The sequence below is a fragment of the Eleutherodactylus coqui genome, chromosome 7 (genome assembly GCF_035609145.1).
Source record: "Eleutherodactylus coqui strain aEleCoq1 chromosome 7, aEleCoq1.hap1, whole genome shotgun sequence".
Taxonomy (NCBI): domain Eukaryota; kingdom Metazoa; phylum Chordata; class Amphibia; order Anura; family Eleutherodactylidae; genus Eleutherodactylus; species Eleutherodactylus coqui.
In genome coordinates this window covers 59,642,195-59,661,729 of record NC_089843.1, presented here as the reverse complement: position 1 = coordinate 59,661,729, position 19,535 = coordinate 59,642,195, and the positions used below count along the sequence as shown (strand labels likewise).

General features: G+C 45.5%; 1 protein-coding gene across 5 annotated transcripts in view; it reads right to left on the bottom strand.

The window, feature by feature from the left end:
* Window positions 1-19,535, bottom strand: part of FRYL (FRY like transcription coactivator) — a 285,628-nt gene that overhangs the window by 85,618 nt on the left and 180,475 nt on the right. For all 5 annotated transcript variants that reach the window (XM_066573099.1, XM_066573096.1, XM_066573098.1 and 2 more), the window contains 7 exons: window positions 14,564-14,667; window positions 12,366-12,474; window positions 10,547-10,633; window positions 8,188-8,359; window positions 6,722-6,854; window positions 3,285-3,392; window positions 554-791 (listed from right to left, as the gene is read on the bottom strand). In XM_066573099.1, the coding sequence (XP_066429196.1) occupies window positions 554-791; window positions 3,285-3,392; window positions 6,722-6,854; window positions 8,188-8,359; window positions 10,547-10,633; window positions 12,366-12,474; window positions 14,564-14,667 (951 nt within the window). The remainder of the gene's footprint in view (window positions 1-553; window positions 792-3,284; window positions 3,393-6,721; window positions 6,855-8,187; window positions 8,360-10,546; window positions 10,634-12,365; window positions 12,475-14,563; window positions 14,668-19,535) is intronic.

Genomic DNA, 19,535 nt, shown 5'->3' with positions numbered 1-19,535 from the left:
CTTAGCTTGATAGTTTTAACCATTTTCCTGCCCCTCGATAAGCTTTTTCTATAAACCCCCTCTTAAGAAAAAATAAAAACAAACAACAGATAGGACCGTTATAGGTCAATGAGATCCGTGATGACTCCAATAAAAACAGAAGTGGTAATACCAGTGTTAACAGTGCCCTAGCTGGAATACTCTCCATTAGAGGGTGTATTTACACGACGGGTGATATTCCCGTGCGAGTTCCATCCGACAGCGATATGGAAGCAGCTCAAGTGGGAAAAGAACCAATACACTTGAATGGGTTCATGTACACAAGCAATTTTCCGCTCAAATTGATGGTCCAAGTTTGAAAAATTGCTACATGTCCTATTTTCGTGTTGGCCGAGCACAAGAATAAGACATGTACCATGTGGGGTCCGGCACATCGGAGGATCTGTTTGCTGTGCGTTGTACACAAGAATCTCGTTCGCAATTCACACAGCCGTGTAAATGCAGCCCGTTTACAGCTGACTGTGCCGCATTAAAGAGAATTAGTGCCACGGCTCGGCGTGGTGATGAGGAGTACCTGGGCATCCGTGTTCTTATTGTGCATCTGCACCGCCTGCTTCCACTGATTTATCAGCTGCACCAGCATCTTCACCGCATTGTCGAGAAGCGATGGGTGCACATCAGTCACTTCCCGCACAATGAAATAAACGAATCCTGAAAGTACGTCCTCCCGCCAGTCGGGAAAATCAAGCATTAAAGCCTGTAAGGTATTGAAAGCCAGCCCACGCAGCTCTTCATCCATATGAATGGTAAGCCTGGGAAGAGAAGGAAGCCGTTAACACAGCGGGCCTCAGGGAGCATTGTTTATCCTGGTAAGGAGAGCCACGGCTACAGCAACAGATTGGGAATGGTAATGTTTCCAGTAACTGCGTACTGCACTGCTTTACTGAAGAGTAATGTAACACACATAATGCTCTATTCTGTCAGTCGGATATTTATATGGGATATATAGAGGGGGGAGAAGAATTATATTTTCTTGACTCCTCCTTCGCTGCCAAACTCCTCAAGTGGCGGCTTATCCCTAGGAAGAGCAAAAAGATCAGGTGTTGAGATTCAACATGCCCGATCCTTCCTCTGACATTGCTGGGGGAAAGTCAGGAGGCCCCACCATATGACAGAGCGTTCAGGCGACTAGTCTAATGTCTAAGGAGAACATAAAGAGGTTGTACCAAGTTATAAAGTTACACTCTACCCACAGATAGTGGATAACTTTATCATTGTTGGGGGTCTGATTCCCGAGAATGAGGGGGATCTGGTCTGTGATTGAAGCGGAGTTTGCGCAGCTCCTTTCACTTTAATGATGGTGCTAGAGATTAAATGAATTTGAGTGCCTCAGCAATCTCCAGTGCTGTCATTGAAGTGAATGGAGCAGTGGCACACCTGTGCAACCTCTGCTCCACTCACTTTGGGACAGACTGGTTCCCCATTCCCGAGAGTGGTGGGAGTCCTAGGGTTATCCAGGGACTATATATACTCGCCATCCCCACTGGGCTTTACTTCTGGTGCAGGAGCCAGCGACGATGTCAAGAAACCAGCACATGTGATTCCTGCAGCGAATCACCAGTTGAAGTGAGCCTGTGACAGGCCGCAGCAATCACATAGTCCTGGTGTTGGGGATATCGCTGCCGGCTCCAGCACCAGAAGTGAAGACCGTTGGATCCAGGCGTCAGCAGAACAGGAATGGCATTAGAGTAGGAAAGGGGAGTTCATCTTCCTTTATGTTGTTACTGCGGACTGAGAATTCAATGGGTGTTATACCAAACGAGAGCCACTGCAAAGTTGACAGCGCTATCTGCATTCAGTTTTATCCACACTGACAGCGGATCTGGCGATCAGCAGGGATCCCCACTGATCAACTACTGATGACCTATCCTCAGCATAGGTCATCAATAGTAAACGTCCTGAACAACAGCTTTAAAAACCAAAAAAGCTGAAAAGATCATTAAAAAGAAATCAAGCTCTTGGACAAGAATGCAATAGATGAAGCTTCTTGAGTACCAGATTCTTTATATACATGCACATAAATGATGTGCCTGATTGCATTATCATACTCGGAGTTCATTGGCTAAATATGGCAGCTGACAGGCCAGCAGTGACAAAGTTATAAGTACAATTAAAGCAGAACTCACGGCGCAAAAAACCTCCAGCCTAAAACATAACCTTTATCCGGCATACCATAAAATGTCAGGTGCACAATCCCAAAGACATAAACCAATAAAGATACAAAACTCAAAGTGAGTGATGGGTCAACGTCATAGTCTGGCCCTACGGATACAACTATGCTGCCTAAGAGAAGGTTAGCTGCCCTGATAAGTACGACCCCACTATCCTGCACCACCTTAGCTTATCTCTAAAGGACTGTCCATATAATACTTATTAGTAGCACGCCACTACTACATCATCACAATGCCCCATCACTTACTAAGTTTAGTATACATTTTCTTCAGTGATTTACTGTATATACCGGCGTATAAGGCGACGGGGCGTATAAGACGACCCCCCCAACTGTCACCTTATACGCCGGTATACAGTGGAGAAAAAAAAAAAAATTATTACTCACCTCCCACGGCGTTCTGTCGCGCTCCGGCAGGCTGTCGCTCGCTCCTCGTCCCCGCCGCAGCATAGCTTTCTGAATGCGGGGCTTGAAATCCCCGCTTCCAGAAAGCTAATACACACGCCGGCAGCCATGACAGCATTGAATGGCTGTGATTGGCTGAAGGCGCACGTGTTAGCAATCACACCCATTCAATGATGTCATTGAATGAGTGTGATTGGCTGAAGCCACGTGTGCTTTAGCCAATCACAGCCATTCAATGCTGTCATGGCTGCCGGCGTGTGTATTAGCTTTCTGGAAGCGGGGATTTCAAGCCCCGCATTCAGAAAGCTATGCTGCGGCGGGGACGAGGAGCGAGCGACATCCTGCCGGAGCGCGACAGAACGCCGGGGGAGGTGAGTAATAAATTTTTTTTTTTTCACTTTTCTTTTTGTATTACCGGCGCATAAGACGACCCCCGACTGCAGAGCAGATTTTTCGGGGTTCAAAAGTCGTCTTATACGCCGGTATATACGGTATGCCTTTACATCACGTACATGACAATTAATGGTATAATGAAGGAAGGCTAGGTTCTAGCTTGGAGGTCTTCTCTCCAGTCCCAGCTTCATACTATTTGCTGATTGGGACAGGAAGTCATCCTACAGTTTCTTTTTATAATATGCAGCATATTGAAAAAGCTGCAAAATAGCCTCACCTTGCAAGTAATTCGATGAGGTCGGCTCTGCTCATACCATCGGGAATAAGCCTGGGGATAGCAGCAATACATGTTCTGAACAAGTCAATCTTGGGTTTTCTTTCACCTCTGTTGAATGAAGGAAAGGTAAAATGTTGTAAATATCTGGTTTACTGAGTTACAATTATAGCCAGCACAGGCGACTTGGTAACAACTTACAAAACAAGTCAGTCAGGCCCAATCACATGGGCATATTTTCTGTCTGTATTCAGTCTGTGAATACGGACAGCACAAAGACCCACTAAATTAAACTCGTGTTGGCTCTGGTCATGGCAGTTAACTTTTTAGATGCCGTGGTCAAAGCTGACTGGGGGTCTAAAGAATCAGGGAAGTGGGGAGACCGCTTTCCATTCCCCATCCGCATGCTCGCGATCAGAGGATGCCAATGGACTAGCATGGCTGCCCAGAGCCTACTGAAGGATCCCAGGGCTGCCATGCATTGATGCCCAATCAAGTCCTGCCGGTGGCAACATCTAAGAAATTAAAAAACAACAACATACATTTGGTATTGCCGTCTACGTAAAATTCTGAGCTATTAAAATATCACAATGTTTATCCCGCATGGTGAAAGCCGTTAAAAAGAAGAAAAGGACATAGTGTCAGAATTATGACATTTTGTGGCACCTGTTTTTGCTGTAGTGTGGACGCTCTCCGACGTTCATACGTAGTATAGATCTTTTATTTTACTGGTTTGTTTCTCCCGTGCCATCGCTAGCCGATGACATGGGTACCTGTAGCCTATCCGCAATGTCAATTCAATGAAAGCCGTTTGTGCAGATTTCGGACAAAAATAGAACATGCTGGTATTTTAAATCCGCTAGTGGAAATCGCATTTGCCATCCGCTCATCTAAGCGGACATGCGTATGTTCTATTTCATTAATAGGCGCGGAGTACTGCGGATCGTCCACGCATGTGTCGATCGTGGATTCCGCTATTAAAATCCAGTCGTGTGAAGCCAGTCTTAAAGGGGTTGTCCCGCGCCGAAACGGGTTTTTTTTTTTTTCAATAGCCCCTCCATTCGGCGCGAGACAAACCCGATGCAGGGATAAAAAAAAACAAACCGGGTAGTACTTACCCGAATCCCCGCGCTCCGGTGACTTCTGACTTACCTTGTGAAGATGGCCGCCGGGATCTTCACCCTCAGTGGACCGCAGGGCTTCTGTGCGGTCCATTGCCGATTCCAGCCTCCTGATTGGCTGGAATCGGCACATGTGATGGGGCGGAGCTACGAGGAGCCGCTCTCTGGCACGAGCGGCCCCATTCAGAAGACAGAAGACAGGACTGCGCAAGCGCGTCTAATCGGGCGATTAGACGCTGAAGATTAGACGGCACCATGGAGACGGGGACGCTAGCAACGGAGCAGGTAAGTGAATAACTTCTGTATGGCTCATAATTAATGCACAATGTACATTACAAAGTGCATTAATATGGCCATACAGAAGTGTATACCCCCACTTGCTTTCGCGGGACAACCCCTTTAAACATATTTAAGAATTTTTTGTATTTTATTTGCATTTTCAATATCACAGTCTATATACCATATTTCCCTGAAAATAAGACCTAATTATTACTTACCTAGCAGGCTCGGCCAGGTCACTCCAGCTGCTCTCTGGAGCTCCGACGCGCTTCTTGAAGTTTTTGGCCGCTCACAGAAGATCACTTCCTGGTTACAGGATTCATAAATCCCGCCTCCATGAAGCATTGGCTCTGATTAGTTTTCGAGTGCTGCTCAGCCAATCAATGAAGCACTCAATGAACCAATGCGATGGCTGTGATTGGTTCATCGAGCACTGCATTGATTGGTTTTTCGACCACTACTCAGCCAATCACAGCCATCATGTTGTGGAGGCAGAATTTATGAATTGGTTGAGCCGCCGCATTGATTGGCAAATTCATAAATCCTGCCTCCAAAAAGCGATGGCTGTAATTGGTTTTTCGACCGCTACTCAGCCAATCAATGCAGTGCTCGACAAACCAATCACAGCCATCGCATTGGTTCATCGAACGCTGCATTGCTTGGCTGAGCAGCGCTCGAGAACTAATCAGAGCCATCGCTTCCTGGAGGCGAGATTTATGAATCACATAACCAAGAAGTGATCTTCTGTAGCAACCGAGGACTGGAAAAAGCATGTCGGAGCTCCGGAGAGCAGCAGGAGGGACTTGGTTGAACCCTGCTAGGGCTTATATTTCAAGCCTCCACGAAAATCCCAAAAAAATCAGGGTATACCCGCGGAAACAGGGTATATCTAGCAGTTCTCACATTGACCACTAAAACTACTGTAAAACTGGAACTTTCAGATTAGTTATCTCATCATCTCATTATCATTACAGGTAGGATTATGATGAAAGGTGACACCACAGTATAGACACAATATAGCGTGCACATAGCATGCCCCAACACACTCTCATAGAAGTCAATGGGTCCCCTCCTGTTCATTGTGTTAATCACCCATGAGTTCTGCCTTAAAGCATCACTTTAAGGCCATTTTCACACGTCCGAGAAAATCGTGTGAGACGCTCAAATATGAACCCCATTCTTTTCCATGGGGTTATACACATGAGCGATCTTGTCCCGCATCGCAATGCTCGAAACAAGTAGCGGCATGTCCCATCATTGGGCGTGCCCTCGTATGCCTCATTGTTCTCAATGGGGGGGGGGGGCCAGTGCCAGCATCGCAACTTGTGCTATGTGCACATGGCGCGATGTGGGGTTTCACTATTGAAAACAATGAGAGAAACTCCATGATCTTTTGAGTTAAAAACGCTTTGAATCTGAGGGGAATCGCATGTTTGCGAGTGCCATAGCGGGCTGTGGTTCATGGCCCGATGTCGTACTCGCCTGTGTGAAGCTAGTCTAAATGCTGTAACTGCAGTACAAGCAAGATGGCTGCCCAATATACAGGCAATAGAACAAAACACTGTACAATCAGAAATTTAAAAAAATATGAAAAAAATTAACATTTTTTACCATCTGGTTTTAATTACCGAAAAACACACAATCTTAGTAATATGTTCCCTTTAAATTAGTTACTAATGACCGAGTATTTTCAGCTAGTACTGGGATGCATAATATCATGTACGACTGTCATAGGTGTATTGTTCCACATATAGCAGAGTGTGTTTCAAGTACACAATAATAATCTCATTATTACACATGTACTATGAAAACAGGTAGGTGATATCAGGCAAATTGCGCCATACAATGATGCACTATAATCCTCTACTTTCCCAATATACAGGCTTTCCAGCTCAATTACTAGCACTGAGCAGCTTTGTGCAATAGGTACAGTCATTGACAGCCAACATAAACAGCTCGGATCACTACTGATGACTTCTCAGTACATTAAACACATTACAGCTAGAAGGCTAGATACATTTCATCCATAATTCTACATACGTAATCATGTCTTCCGGCTCCTTATTAGACATCTGTACACTTGTCATGCACATGGGCCTGCCAACTTCCTTATCGAGATGCCGAAGTATGCTGTCCAAGGCTTTGCGGACTTGAGGATAGTATACAGACATCCCTGCAAAGACATCCCAAAACATTACTGTAGACCTCAGAGTCAAGTACTGACAGCAATGGAAAGGAGGAGGCTTCATGGATGGTTAGTTCCAATTATGTGCCATGTGTATTATGTTCCCTCAGTGAAAGGTATGCCCAAATGACACTAGTGATACATGAGCTACACTGTCACACTATTATTTTCTATATTGTGACCAGGAAGACCTCTTTTCTGAAGGACCTGGAGATAATAAACTAAAATAAGTATATATTTTTCCCTTTGTCGTAGGAATAAAGCAGTCAGTTGCAATTATGAGGTAACGGTGTTTTTTGGAACAAGAATACAGATGGGCTTTTCTCAGGGTAGGTCATTAATATCAGATTGGTGGGGATCCAAATCCCCTAACAACTAGCTGTTTGATGGGGCCGCAGTGTTCTGGTGAGCGCTGCAGCCTTTTCTCTGGCCTGTGTCATACTTATCTGTCACGTGGCCTATGGGCAACACAGCCCTGTTCTAATGAATAGGACTGAGCTGCAATACCAGGCACAGCCACCACAAAATGTATGGCACTGTGTCCACTATTCAGGAAAGCTGGACCCATACTGATCTGAAACGGATAGTCTGTCCAGAAGTTAGCTCCTCAATATTTCAGTCCTGTAAAACCCTATTAAATCTATGATCAGAATACAAACAGAACTGAATGCATATATAGGGAATAGAGGGTCTCATAGTTTTGGGGTTCCAGCAATGGTCATCTTGGGAGTGGCTTCCAGATATGTGGCATTTCTGGCCATATGATTGTTAAAGGGGTATTCCCATCATGGCAAGCTATCTACAGTATAGGGAATAACTAACTATCAATGGGGTTCCGACTGACTGGGTTCCCCATTGATCCAGAAAAATCATCGCCGCCTGTCCCTAAGTTTATCAGCGGTGGCCCCTCATGCACACCACCATGCCATTCACTTCAATGTGAACAGCCAGAGAGAGCAGAGTTCCAGTGCTCAGCAAACTCCGATGATCCCATTCACGTCAATGGGACTATGGAGATCACAAAGTGCTTGAACTGATCTCCCACCTGTGGTCCCACTGAAGTGAAATTCACGTGTCGCTGCCACCTACTACCCACCAACGTCAAAGTTCCTCTTATAAAATGAGAGTTCTAATTAAAGGGGTTATCTGGTATCAGAACAACATGGCTGACATTTGTGATGGCGATAAGCATGGAGTACAAGGTATAGAGGCACTGCTGTCACGTGTGATGGCGATAAGCATGGAGTACAAGGTATAGAGGCACTGCTGTCACGTAACTGGATGCTCCCTTTCCCACAAACAGTGGACGACGTGGACAAACCTATGCACTTTGCCTCTTCGTCTGTGAGGGTTTTATTCAGAAAGATCTTCTTTACACGTAAGGTATTTCCTGAGGGAAGAACAACTCCAGTCGTCGGCATTGGGGGCTCCCCATCTTTTTGCTGCAAGCTGTCTGCTATTACGAGGAAGACTCTGAGACCTATATTCATCCTCTGGAAGACATAGAGCAACCAATGTAAGTGCCTGTCATAAAGCCTTCATTGACAGTACTGAGACGAAGACAGTGTCATGGCAGAATAATCATCCTTCTAGAAATCAGGGGAAACCGACAGAGACTGCGTCAGAGCATACCGTACTGAACTGGTGGGAAGCCTGAACAATAGGGGCGAGGGCCCCGCTCACTGAGCTTATAGACCGTAATGATGTTTATAGAGCAGACATAGATTATATAGTGTGGATGCAGGGTGGATGGAGAAGAGTTGGTTTAGGAAATATGATGGTTCTCCCTAAAAAGATGTGTTTTATCTGCGATACAATAAAATCAGCATTAAAAAATACACAGTCATCCACATCCAGACATAGAAGAACTTGGGACTTATTCTCTGCAGTTCCCACCACCTATGTTGGATACTTATTATATGTACTGGTTTCTACATATTTATATAGCACAACACAGAACACAACAACTACTGACTGACATCCTCCTCTCCAGTGGAGCAGTATCATTTTACTATTTAAGACCATCTTACATATTTATTTAGGATTTGACACTGATTTTTCCTTTACTCTGTACATTGAATCAATTTTCACGTCCCCACTCTGTGCCCGTCGCTACACGGATGCCCCCACCCTGTGCCCGTCACTACACTGATGCCCCCACCCTGTGCCCGTCACTACACTGATGCCTCCACCCTGTGCCCGTCACTACACTGATGCCTCCACCCTGTGCCCGTCACTACACTGATGCCTCCACCCTGTGCCCGTCACTACACTGATGCCTCCACCCTGTGCCCGTCACTACACTGATGCCTCCACCCTTGCCCGTCACTACACTGATGCCTCCACCCTTGCCCGTCACTACACTGATGCCTCCACCCTTGCCCGTCGTGACACTGATGCCTCTATCCTGTGCCCGTTGCTACACTGATGCCTCCACCCTACGGCAGTCACTACACTGATGCCTCCATCCTGTGCCAGTCGCGACGCCTCCATCCTGTGCCAGTTGCGACGCCTCCACCCTGTGCCCGTCGCGACACGATGCCTCCACCCTGTGCCCGTCGCTACACCGATGCCTCCACCCTGTGCCCGTCGCTACACCGATGCCTCCACCCTGTGCCCGTCGCTACACCGATGCCTCCACCCTGTGCCCGTCGCTACACCGATGCCTCCACCCTGTGCCCGTCGCTACACCGATGCCTCCACCCTGTGCCCGTCGCTACACCGATGCCTCCACCCTGTGCCCGTCGCTACAACGATGCCTCCACCCTGTGCCCGTCGCTACAACGATGCCTCCACCCAGTGCCCGTCGCTACAACGATGCTTCCACCCTGTGCCCGTCGCTACAACGATGCCTCCACCCTGTGCCCGTCGCTACACCGATGCCTCCACCCTGTGCCCGTCGTTACACCGATGCCTCCACCCTGTGCCCGTCGCTACACCGATGCCTCCACCCTCTGCCCGTCGCTACACCTATGCCTCCACCCTGTGCCCGTCGCTACACCGATGCCTCCACCCTGTGCCCGTCGCTACACCGATGCCTCCACCCTGTGCCCGTCGCTACACCGATGCCTCCACCCTGTGCCCGTCGCTACACTGATGCCTCCATCCTGTGCCCGTCGCTACACTGATGCCTCCACCCTGTGCCCGTCGCTACACTGATGCCTCCACCCTGTGCCCGTCGCTACACTGATGCCTCCACCCTGTGCCCGTCGCTACACTGATGCCTCCCGTGACCGGCTCATACAGCTTTCTGTATAGTACCCTATTTATACTACTGCTCAAATGGTTTGTTCATTACCCCTGTATGTAATGTCTGGTGTCTGCACATGTTCCTCTGGTTTGTGAAGCGCTGCAATCTGTTGGTGCTATACAAATAAAGGTTATTATTATGCAGCTCTTCCATTTTCACGGTGGTTGCAGATCATTTATGCTAAACACATACACGCTGCTATCCGGGACACGTCCTCATCTAGAAAACCACAATCATTCAGTGTTGACCTAGAAAACCAATCACTGCTGAGAAAATGTGTCCTGTAGCCGCTAGAACAGAAGTTGATTTTCTCTGTGGATTGGACAATCTGGCATGAGGCGAGGACTTATCTGCAGTCCTCCTGCCGCACTTGTCAGAGACTCGTATAGCACTATCATTATACTGCGCACACAGCAGACCTTGCTTTTACCTCTGGGTTGATTGTAAAGGTTTTCGAAGATTTCCCAACGCTCAGAAGGTCAAATATTATTTCTTTCATTGCAAAATCTAAACGTTCCTATAAAACAAAAAATAAATATATGTGCAAAGCAATATAATATATGTAAGAAGAGTGCAAGCGCTAAAAGAAATGGATTCTACATGAGCAATCAGCAAAATGATGCAAAAAGGATCACCGTTTATATGGACTATTAGCCATCATTAAAGGGGCCGTCCCAACTTTTAAACTTCTCCCATGTACATTGGACAGGAGGGTGTCTGACCAGGGGGGATCGGACCACTGGGACATCAACCGATCACGAGAACAAGGGTCTGATGGGCGGGCTTAGACCATCACTACTCTCAGTGCACACCAATCCAAGGCTGTGCTGTTTAAGTAATGTCCATGATATCTCCTTCATCACTTAGTCCCGTCCAAATCTGCGCCGAGCCATGGACCGCCGTGCTTAGATAGTTTAGCCATACTGTGGGCACCATTGACTGTTTCCACTGGTCTGTGGTGAGGTGCAGACTTGGACGGCACTGTGGATGACATAGGAGACATTCCCCAGGGATTGGACCACACTATGGGTAACAGAGACTATCCAGGCTTAAAGGGGCTTTCCGACTTATTTTTTTCCTCTTCCTTTAGCCCCTCCTGCCTCAACCTAGCAGTGTATTTATTGTGACTCCAAAATGTCATTTTAGCGCTCCGGTGCCAAAACATACAGAAGAGGCGTCACCGGGTCTTCTAGTCTGGTGATGTCCTGCAAACTGGTTATGTGGGCTTCTGTAGAAGCCTTGGCCTGTTTATGGGATCTCACTGATGACGTCTGTATGGGGACCGCTTACTGGCTGCAGCGGTCAAGTAGATAAACACTGCAGCCAAAGTAAACTGACGAACAGAGCGTCAGAGGGGCAGTAACACGTCAGTGGATAGGGGGTGTATTAAGTTTATTCTACAGCTTTTTTTGAAGTTTGAAACATAAGTGATGCCGATGTCCAATGACGTCTCTTAAATTCTAACTAGTGGGGGCCATCAGTTAGGACCCTCCACCTTTCCTGAGAATGGCTTGATTCCATCAATGAAGAGTAGACATGATTTTACAGATTGCGTCTACTTCACCATATAAGTAAAACCTAGGGATGAGGTTCCTTTTAATGCTCTTTGACCTAGTAACAATCCGATTTCTATATGCTAATTTATGGTGATATTTAAAAAAAAAAAAAGAGCAACTAGAGTACTAAAACTATGAGACGCTTAAAGGGGTTCTCTGATTTGCATAAACTATTTTTTGTTTGGAGTGTCACCAAGAAATAAGACCATGATCACAAGGGTGCACCACTACTGATGGAGAGTCATTTCCCTGCAGTATCAGCATAGCAGGAAGCATTACGTGTAGTTTTTCATATCCCCCTGGTTGCTGATGCACTGGCTGAAAATCTAACTCTTTTCAGAGTTCTGTGTGCGCTGTGTGGGAACCAAGAAGCGAGCGAGTATGAAAAATACAGCACCCGGCCCCCTCGCCTAAAAGCACCATAAGTTGGTTTATGGTGCTTTAAGCAGGTGACAGGTTCCCTTTAACATCATGGTTCCCACTTAAATCACCTGGTCCTGCATGGGTGTGTTGGGTCCTACATAGTAAGACACCCTCTCTTTAGCGGCTCCCCACTTTGGTTGAAAGACAAAAGCTCCAGAACCCCCAAATCGATATTCTAATACAGTAATAGAAAATATGCTTTGTAATCTGGTCAACCTCTTACAGTAGTGGTCAACCATGCTTACGTAATCCATACAAGGTCCAACTCACCTGAGCGATGAACTGAATGATCTTGACGAATATATTAAGAGGTGTGTCGCGGGGCACTACGCTACGGGAACCTTTGGGGAAAAGTGCGGATACGATGCTCATAAGGCGGCTGCAACGAGAACATTAATAGATATGAAAAACCGCTAGTCTTCACTAATTCTCTAAACAATATCACAAACTTTACAGGACTGATGAAATATTGGATTTCGCACAAATTCCAAGTTTTGCCTACGGCACCGAAGGCAGGGATGAAAAGAAATAACTACAGCAATAAGAGGGATGAATAACAGACAGCCTGTTGTGAATACAAAGAAATTAACATATACCTTTCAAAAGATCTAAAGACGTCAAGAGAAAACTATTAATCCAGCGGGGGTTTAAGCGGGAGCTCGCTGCATATGCACGCCTCTAGAAAGCAGCGTTTCCCTCTGTGCTTAACAATACAAATGATTTTAGTGGCAGCCACATACTGCTACAAAGACTAATTAGGATTATTTATCTAGACTGATCGCACTCATTTCACCAAGCAGCAGAACCCAAGCCTCGCAAACTAAAAATTAGATGATTACAGGCACCCCTGTGCCATAAACGATCCAGCTGCTGCACACCTACAAGGGGTGCCGATAAGTCCTTGGCTTCTCAGTCTTCGCTTGTTTTCACATCAATGACAGTTCTATCATTTGAAAGCTCAATCTTTGCAATGCTTTTGTCTTCAGTGGTGACCATCCCAGAAACCACAGACGGCATCCGCGACATAATTCTGGAAGACTGGCAAATGTCTGCTAAGATAGGCCCCCTATCGCTAGTGATATTCTGCCTCGAAGGAGGAGGGGGGAGCCTTGACAGGTCTCAGAGATGAGCCTATCTGATAGATAGGCTCACCGCGGAGAATCGCAGCATGCCGCGATTTAAATCCCGTAAGCAGAGACTCTCTATGGTTCTCCACTCATGGACGCCGGCGCTGCGCTTTCCATAGCAACCCTATGGGAAGCTTTGCAGAGCGTAATCCAGCGTGATAAATCACCCGCGGATCATCGCCCGTAGACAGGCAGCCATAACAACCAAGGCTCTGAACATCTTCAGAGAAAGAGTTGGGTCGAAAACTCATGATCATTTTGAGGAAGGTGTTGCCAAGTGGGTCCCAAAATGTCAGGTCAAAAGCGACCCAGAAGGAAAGCCTCCAGGAAATTCTGCAGCGGTTTTGGTAGGATGATGATGCTTTTTCTGTCTTGACTGGTGACGATGGATGGGACGTGGATTTTCATGTATGATCTTGAGTCAAACAAATGGAGACACAGTGATCCAAAAGAAGCTCAGAGTTCCGAAATCATCCTCCAAGTTGATGGGGTCAGCCTTTTGGGATAAAGATAGGATAGTGCTTGTGGACTACCTTCCAAAAAGGCAAAAAGTTTCAGTAAAAGTTGGCTTCACGTGGGGTAATCTTCTTTATTAATGTTACTTTTAAAACAGGGACATGACAACCTTCAAAGTGCCAGACAGGTTTCAGCTATAAACCAGCCTTTTTCACAGCTGTGTAACATTAATAAAGAAGATTACCCCACGTGAAGCAGACTTTTACTGAAACGTTTTGCACATTGCTTGCCCTGCTGAAGCTGGAGGTTTAAGTCCAAACTCCATGGAGGATCTGCATCAGGAGGTCCTGTTTGAGAAGGTGAGCCAAGCGAACTTTCTTTTTTTTCTATTTGATTCATGCCTTCCAAAGGGCTCTACGATGACAGCTGTGTATTACACAACACTTCTGGATAAACTGAGGAGTAAAAGAGGTGTGGAACTTTGACCAAAGGCGTTGTATTCCTGCACGATAACGTCTCATCCCACACCGTGGCCGTCACCCAGAGCCAACTGGCTGACCTGGCTTGGAGGTGTTGGATCATCACTCTTATTCGCCTGATCTGGCACCCTCAGACTATCATCCAGTTTTCCAATTTTGAAAAAAACCCTCAAGGAAACCAAATTTGACTCCATTTGTGATGCAACTTTATTGGCTAATAACCGGTTTGCTGCCCAACCAAAGGAAATCTATCTGGATGGGTTGAAGAAATTGCAACACCGCAGTCAGAAGTGCATTAATACCTGCGGGGACTATGTAAAGTAGCTGTGAAAAGTCATTGTTCTAGACCAACTTTGTGGTCCAAGCCAAGGACTTCTCACCACTATGAACGACATTGGTCACTCACCTTTGTGTTACAGTGTTGCTTTCACATTTTATCCTAATAACATAAACCCACAATAATCTATACAGAGATTCCAGTGCAACGCGAGACATTTTAGGGTCCTTATTCTGAAAGAGAGAGAAACGGAAGATAAATGATCGGTTTTGCTGCCGATGTGTAAATAAAAACCTCAACAGATGGGGCCTTCAAAAACACATAGTGCAAACTATACAGAAGAAAGAAATATATGCTAAACCAGACAGCGACTTACCGACAAAACGAGGAAGAATTCTGGCACGAAACAGACGTGTGGCATGCGGCAAAATTACTGGGAGATTTAAAGACATTTTACACCTCTCGACAGTTTAGAAAAGTGTGTAGGGATGTAGGGAAATGTATTAATGGAGCACTTTTCTTTAAAGCACTGACAGTATGAAGGCTGCACTTAGGTGTGATTGCTGCACTGACAATCCCTAGTTTGCAGCCCGTGTAATGCTACATTAAGAGTACAAAGAGAGGGCCGTACATCAGCAGTAAGTGGAGATGAATCTCTCACAGGTTTATATCTTGTGTAGTGTTCCATCTACTCCGAGAGGCCACTATACTAGGGACCCCTGTCCTTATACGAGGGGAGCTTCTCTGTATGCAAATTAGACCTTGATGCGGATAAATCCACATTAGAATGGGAAAATCCAGCGATCTGGGCGACTTCCAGCGAGGCCCGGTCATTAGTGCTAGAGCCAGGATTTCATGCACTGCCAACCTTTTTTCTAGTGCAATGATGTACAGGCTACAGAGAGTGGTGTGATCGAGGAAATACATCCAGTAAAAGGAGATCCTGTGGTCGAAAGGAACTTGTTGACGAAAGGAGTCAGAGGAGGATGTCAGGATCATTCTAACAAATGGGCACTAGACAGTCAAGCAAATAGCAGCCGCATACAAATCTGCTCCAACTAAAGTGTCCGAATGCACAATTCGTCATTCCTTAGCACAGATGGGATATAACAGCGGAAGACCAATACTAGGGCCCTCGTGTCTAAGAGAACCAGAGAGGCAAGACTGCAGTGGGCAAGAGAGTGCAAAACTTGGATCTCTGAGCAGTGGAAACACATCACCTGGTCAGATGAATCCAGATTTCTGCTGTGCCGTGCTGATGGGAGAAGCAAAATTTGGCGCAAGCAGCATGAATTGATGACCCCTTCCTGTCAGCTGCTCAGTACCTTCATCTAATTTGCAGTAACTACAAGACGTTTCCTGTCCACAGGGGCCGATATTCCTGTAGAACCATTTCATCACCTAGTGGAATCTATGCCACGATGAATTGCTGCGGTTCTGAAGGCCAAAGGAGGTCCAGTGCGCTACTAGATGGGGGTCCCTAATAAAGCAGCCAATTAGTGCATGTCTAAAATGTATACTGCCACAGGGAATTGTATGAAAGTAGCTTGGTGACAAATTAGCGGGAACACTCTGAAATCAGTTTATGCCAGAGAATGGCTCCAGAACACACTGCTCCCTCCTACATGTCTATAACGGCGTATTTAGGGAAAAACAGTTATTGGGCGAGCCCTGCACGAAGGGGGGAGGACTCGCCCAATAACTGCTCTAATAAGCAGGTTTCATTAAAGCAAGGGTTACATACACTCACATTAATATACGTCACCATTAGAGATGAGCGAACGTACTCGGATAGGCACTACTCGTCCGAGTAATGTGCCTTATCCGAGTACCGCTGTGCTCGTGCTCAAAGATTCGGGACGCTCCGCTGCTGACAGGTGAGTCACAGCGGGGAGCGGGGCAGAGCGGGCGGGAGAGAAGGAGAGAAAGATCTCCCCTTCGTTCCTCCCCGCTCTCCCCTGCAGCTCCCCGCTCCGCAGCGCGTCCCGAATCTTTGAGCACGAGCACAGCGGTACTCGGATAAGGCACATTACTCGGACGAGTAGTGCCTATCCGAGTACGTTCGCTCATCTCTAGTCACCATGCATAAACGGTTAGGTTCACGCTGCCATTGGTTTCAGAAAATCCTGAAGCGCTGGAACCGATGGCACCAAGCAGACCCCACTAACTATAAAAGGGTCCAGCATGCGGGAAGACATTTTTCAGGATGAACTAGTGCAGCCTGCTGAGCTACTTCTCTGAGATTTCATACCAGATCTGTGCTGCAGACTCCAGATGTGAGGCTAGTCTTACACAGTGAATGTACCAAACTTCGGATCAGAAGGAAGAGAGCGCCTCATGTGGTGCATTACTAACATAGAAGAAATGACCATGGATCTCTGGAGACCTGCGTAACAACAGTTATCACAATGTGTTTGACAAGGTGACAAACCAGAGCTTCTACCATCCAGAGATAATTAAAGCGAGCGCCTCTGACACTGTACATCATCTGTCATCTTCAGTGGGCTGATACAGTGATCATGGTTAGCAGGCTGGTCCCCAAAGTACACAGGAGTGGCAAGATTATATAGTGCCGCATAAACTGAGAAACTGACTAAAAAATGAATGCAAAACCCCAAATAAATCCGAGTTGGTCAGAACTGAGATCATATGACTATTAGGAGGAGGAAGGGGCCAGGAGTCTCAGATAGAAAGAAATAACTAGCCAAGGTAACACTGACATATATACTGGGGGGAATGGCTACATAATGAATGAAATTTTAAAAAAATCACTAGAGTGGCCCTTAAACAAATCCAAAAGACAAAACTATTTAAAATTTTTTTTTTTTACTGTTTAGCAGATTCTCTGATAAAATGTGAATTAGAAATTAAAAATGGTGATGTAAACGAACTCTTAAGGCCCTTTTACATGCAACAATTATTGCTCAAAACTTGTTCAAACTGCTGAAAATAGGCGATAATCGTTACACGTAAATGTGGGCATTGTCCACTTTTCATTTAAACAAGGATTTTAAATGTTAACTTAAAATCCATCATTCAGCTACTGAGAGATAAAGCACAACACATTTATCTCTCAATAGACTCCACCCCATGCTGTTCTCTCCACAGCATGTTTATATTAGCTGGGAGAGAACAATGCAATCTGCTGGGAGCTGCAAGGAGAACAATGCAGCTGTTTGCGTAGCTGGGCCTGTGTTTGAACACATGCTGGGCTCTACAAACAGCTCCTGGAGGCCCCTTTCACATGCAAGTGAAGATGATAACGTGTTAATGGCCATTAACACTTTATGCGAGTAGATCGCAAAATCTTTCAGTCCTTTGAAAGGTTGTCTTTGCGTGTAAAAAGGCCTTTACTTAACTTTTTATTAATATTGCAACTGTGAAATTTTATTAATAGATGATATTTCGCTTTAATGATATGAACTATTGTGTTTTAATCGTTGGGCAATGCAGCGGTCACATAGAAAGGGACAGGGCTGTTGTAGTTGAAGGAGTTTTCAAGGGCTCAAAAAATAAGAATGTAATGGGCCAGGAATGTAATAAAATAAGACATTCTGATTTCCCTGGTACCTGCAGCAGTCACATGCTTCAGTGGGGATAATGATATGAATGGCATGTGACCACAGATGCCTACGATTGACTGAGTGGTAACGTGTACAATAAACAGCACATGACTGCTGCAGATTCTTCCAGGATCAAAGGGGTAACAGGTGCAAATTAGTGAGGCGAGTGAGTAGGCCTTATTTTCCCATTTCATTATGCTTACAGCCCTGTAATATCCTACCTATTGGACACCTGAGGAAGAATCAAAAGTAGTATTGAATTCCATGTGTTCCTACTTAGTGGGGCTCGTTGGCCCAAATGAAATCAGATAGTTATGTATATTTTCAACTAATACTAAAGGTACTTCCCTCCATTCATCCTAAAAACATCTGGAAATAAATGCTACTTTTTATTTTGCTCAGTTGTCTTCATTACTTTAGGTGAGGATAATGTATATTTTTAACCCCTTTGACCACAATGCAAGGTGAATTGCCATTAAAATGCAAATGAGCCCTCACACTGTGAAGCCTACACTAATAGTGTTCATGTATTTATAAATGGGAGACAAGGCGACGACTGGTGCTTTAGGACTTTCGGGGGGGGGGGGGGGATATTTTTCTCACTACAACTTTACTTTACTTAGATTGGACTTTGTGCCTCCTTTCAGATTTGCAGCCTAGATCATTACTGGCGCTCTGTAGGTAGAGCACATGCTCCATCTATCAGTACTCATCCACTATGCATCCGGTAGGTTGTTATGCACAGCCACAAGCTGTAATGTAATGAGAACAGGGGCAGGCCGCATTAAACTCCCACAATGCCACTGGATGAAGTATAGAGAGGAAATTAGTTTAGAATATATATATATATATATATATATATATATATTATATATATATATATATATATATATATATATAAATAAATATATATAATTATTTTTTTCTTTTTTAATTAAAGTTGCACACGTTTTGCTAAATATCTCTAGAGAAATGTTGTAAACTGTAGAAATGCGATCTGAAGAAACATTTTTGAAAATCAATACTCACCATCACTTTTTTTCTTTAGTTGTGTTATGTGTGCAGCTCCTACACAGAGTTATGCGTCTCCATGGTTACAGACTGCAAATAGAGCTGTGTAGTCTGATCCTGCTGTCACATTCCCTTCCATTTGTCCCCTATGTCTATACATTCAGTAGGTTAACAAGTAGGGTAGAAATGAGGAGAACTGTAACGGCAGGATGAGACTCTGCAATGTTTCCACGTAGAGACACAGATTTATTTTTCACTTTAGAAGCACTGAAGCAATGAAGAAACAACTAGCATTGGTGTGGTCAGCCTTAGCGCTTATTCACATGAGGTTTGGTGTGGTCAGCCTTAGCGCTTATTCACATGAGGTTTGGTGTGGTCAGCCTTCGCGCTTATTAACATGGGTGAGAATCTCAGGCGAGGTTTGTGTGTCGTGAGACGCACAACACTCGCATGAATACGAACTCCATTTTCTGAATGGACTTATTCACATGAGCGATTTGTATCCCCACAGCGATACCGCAAGGATA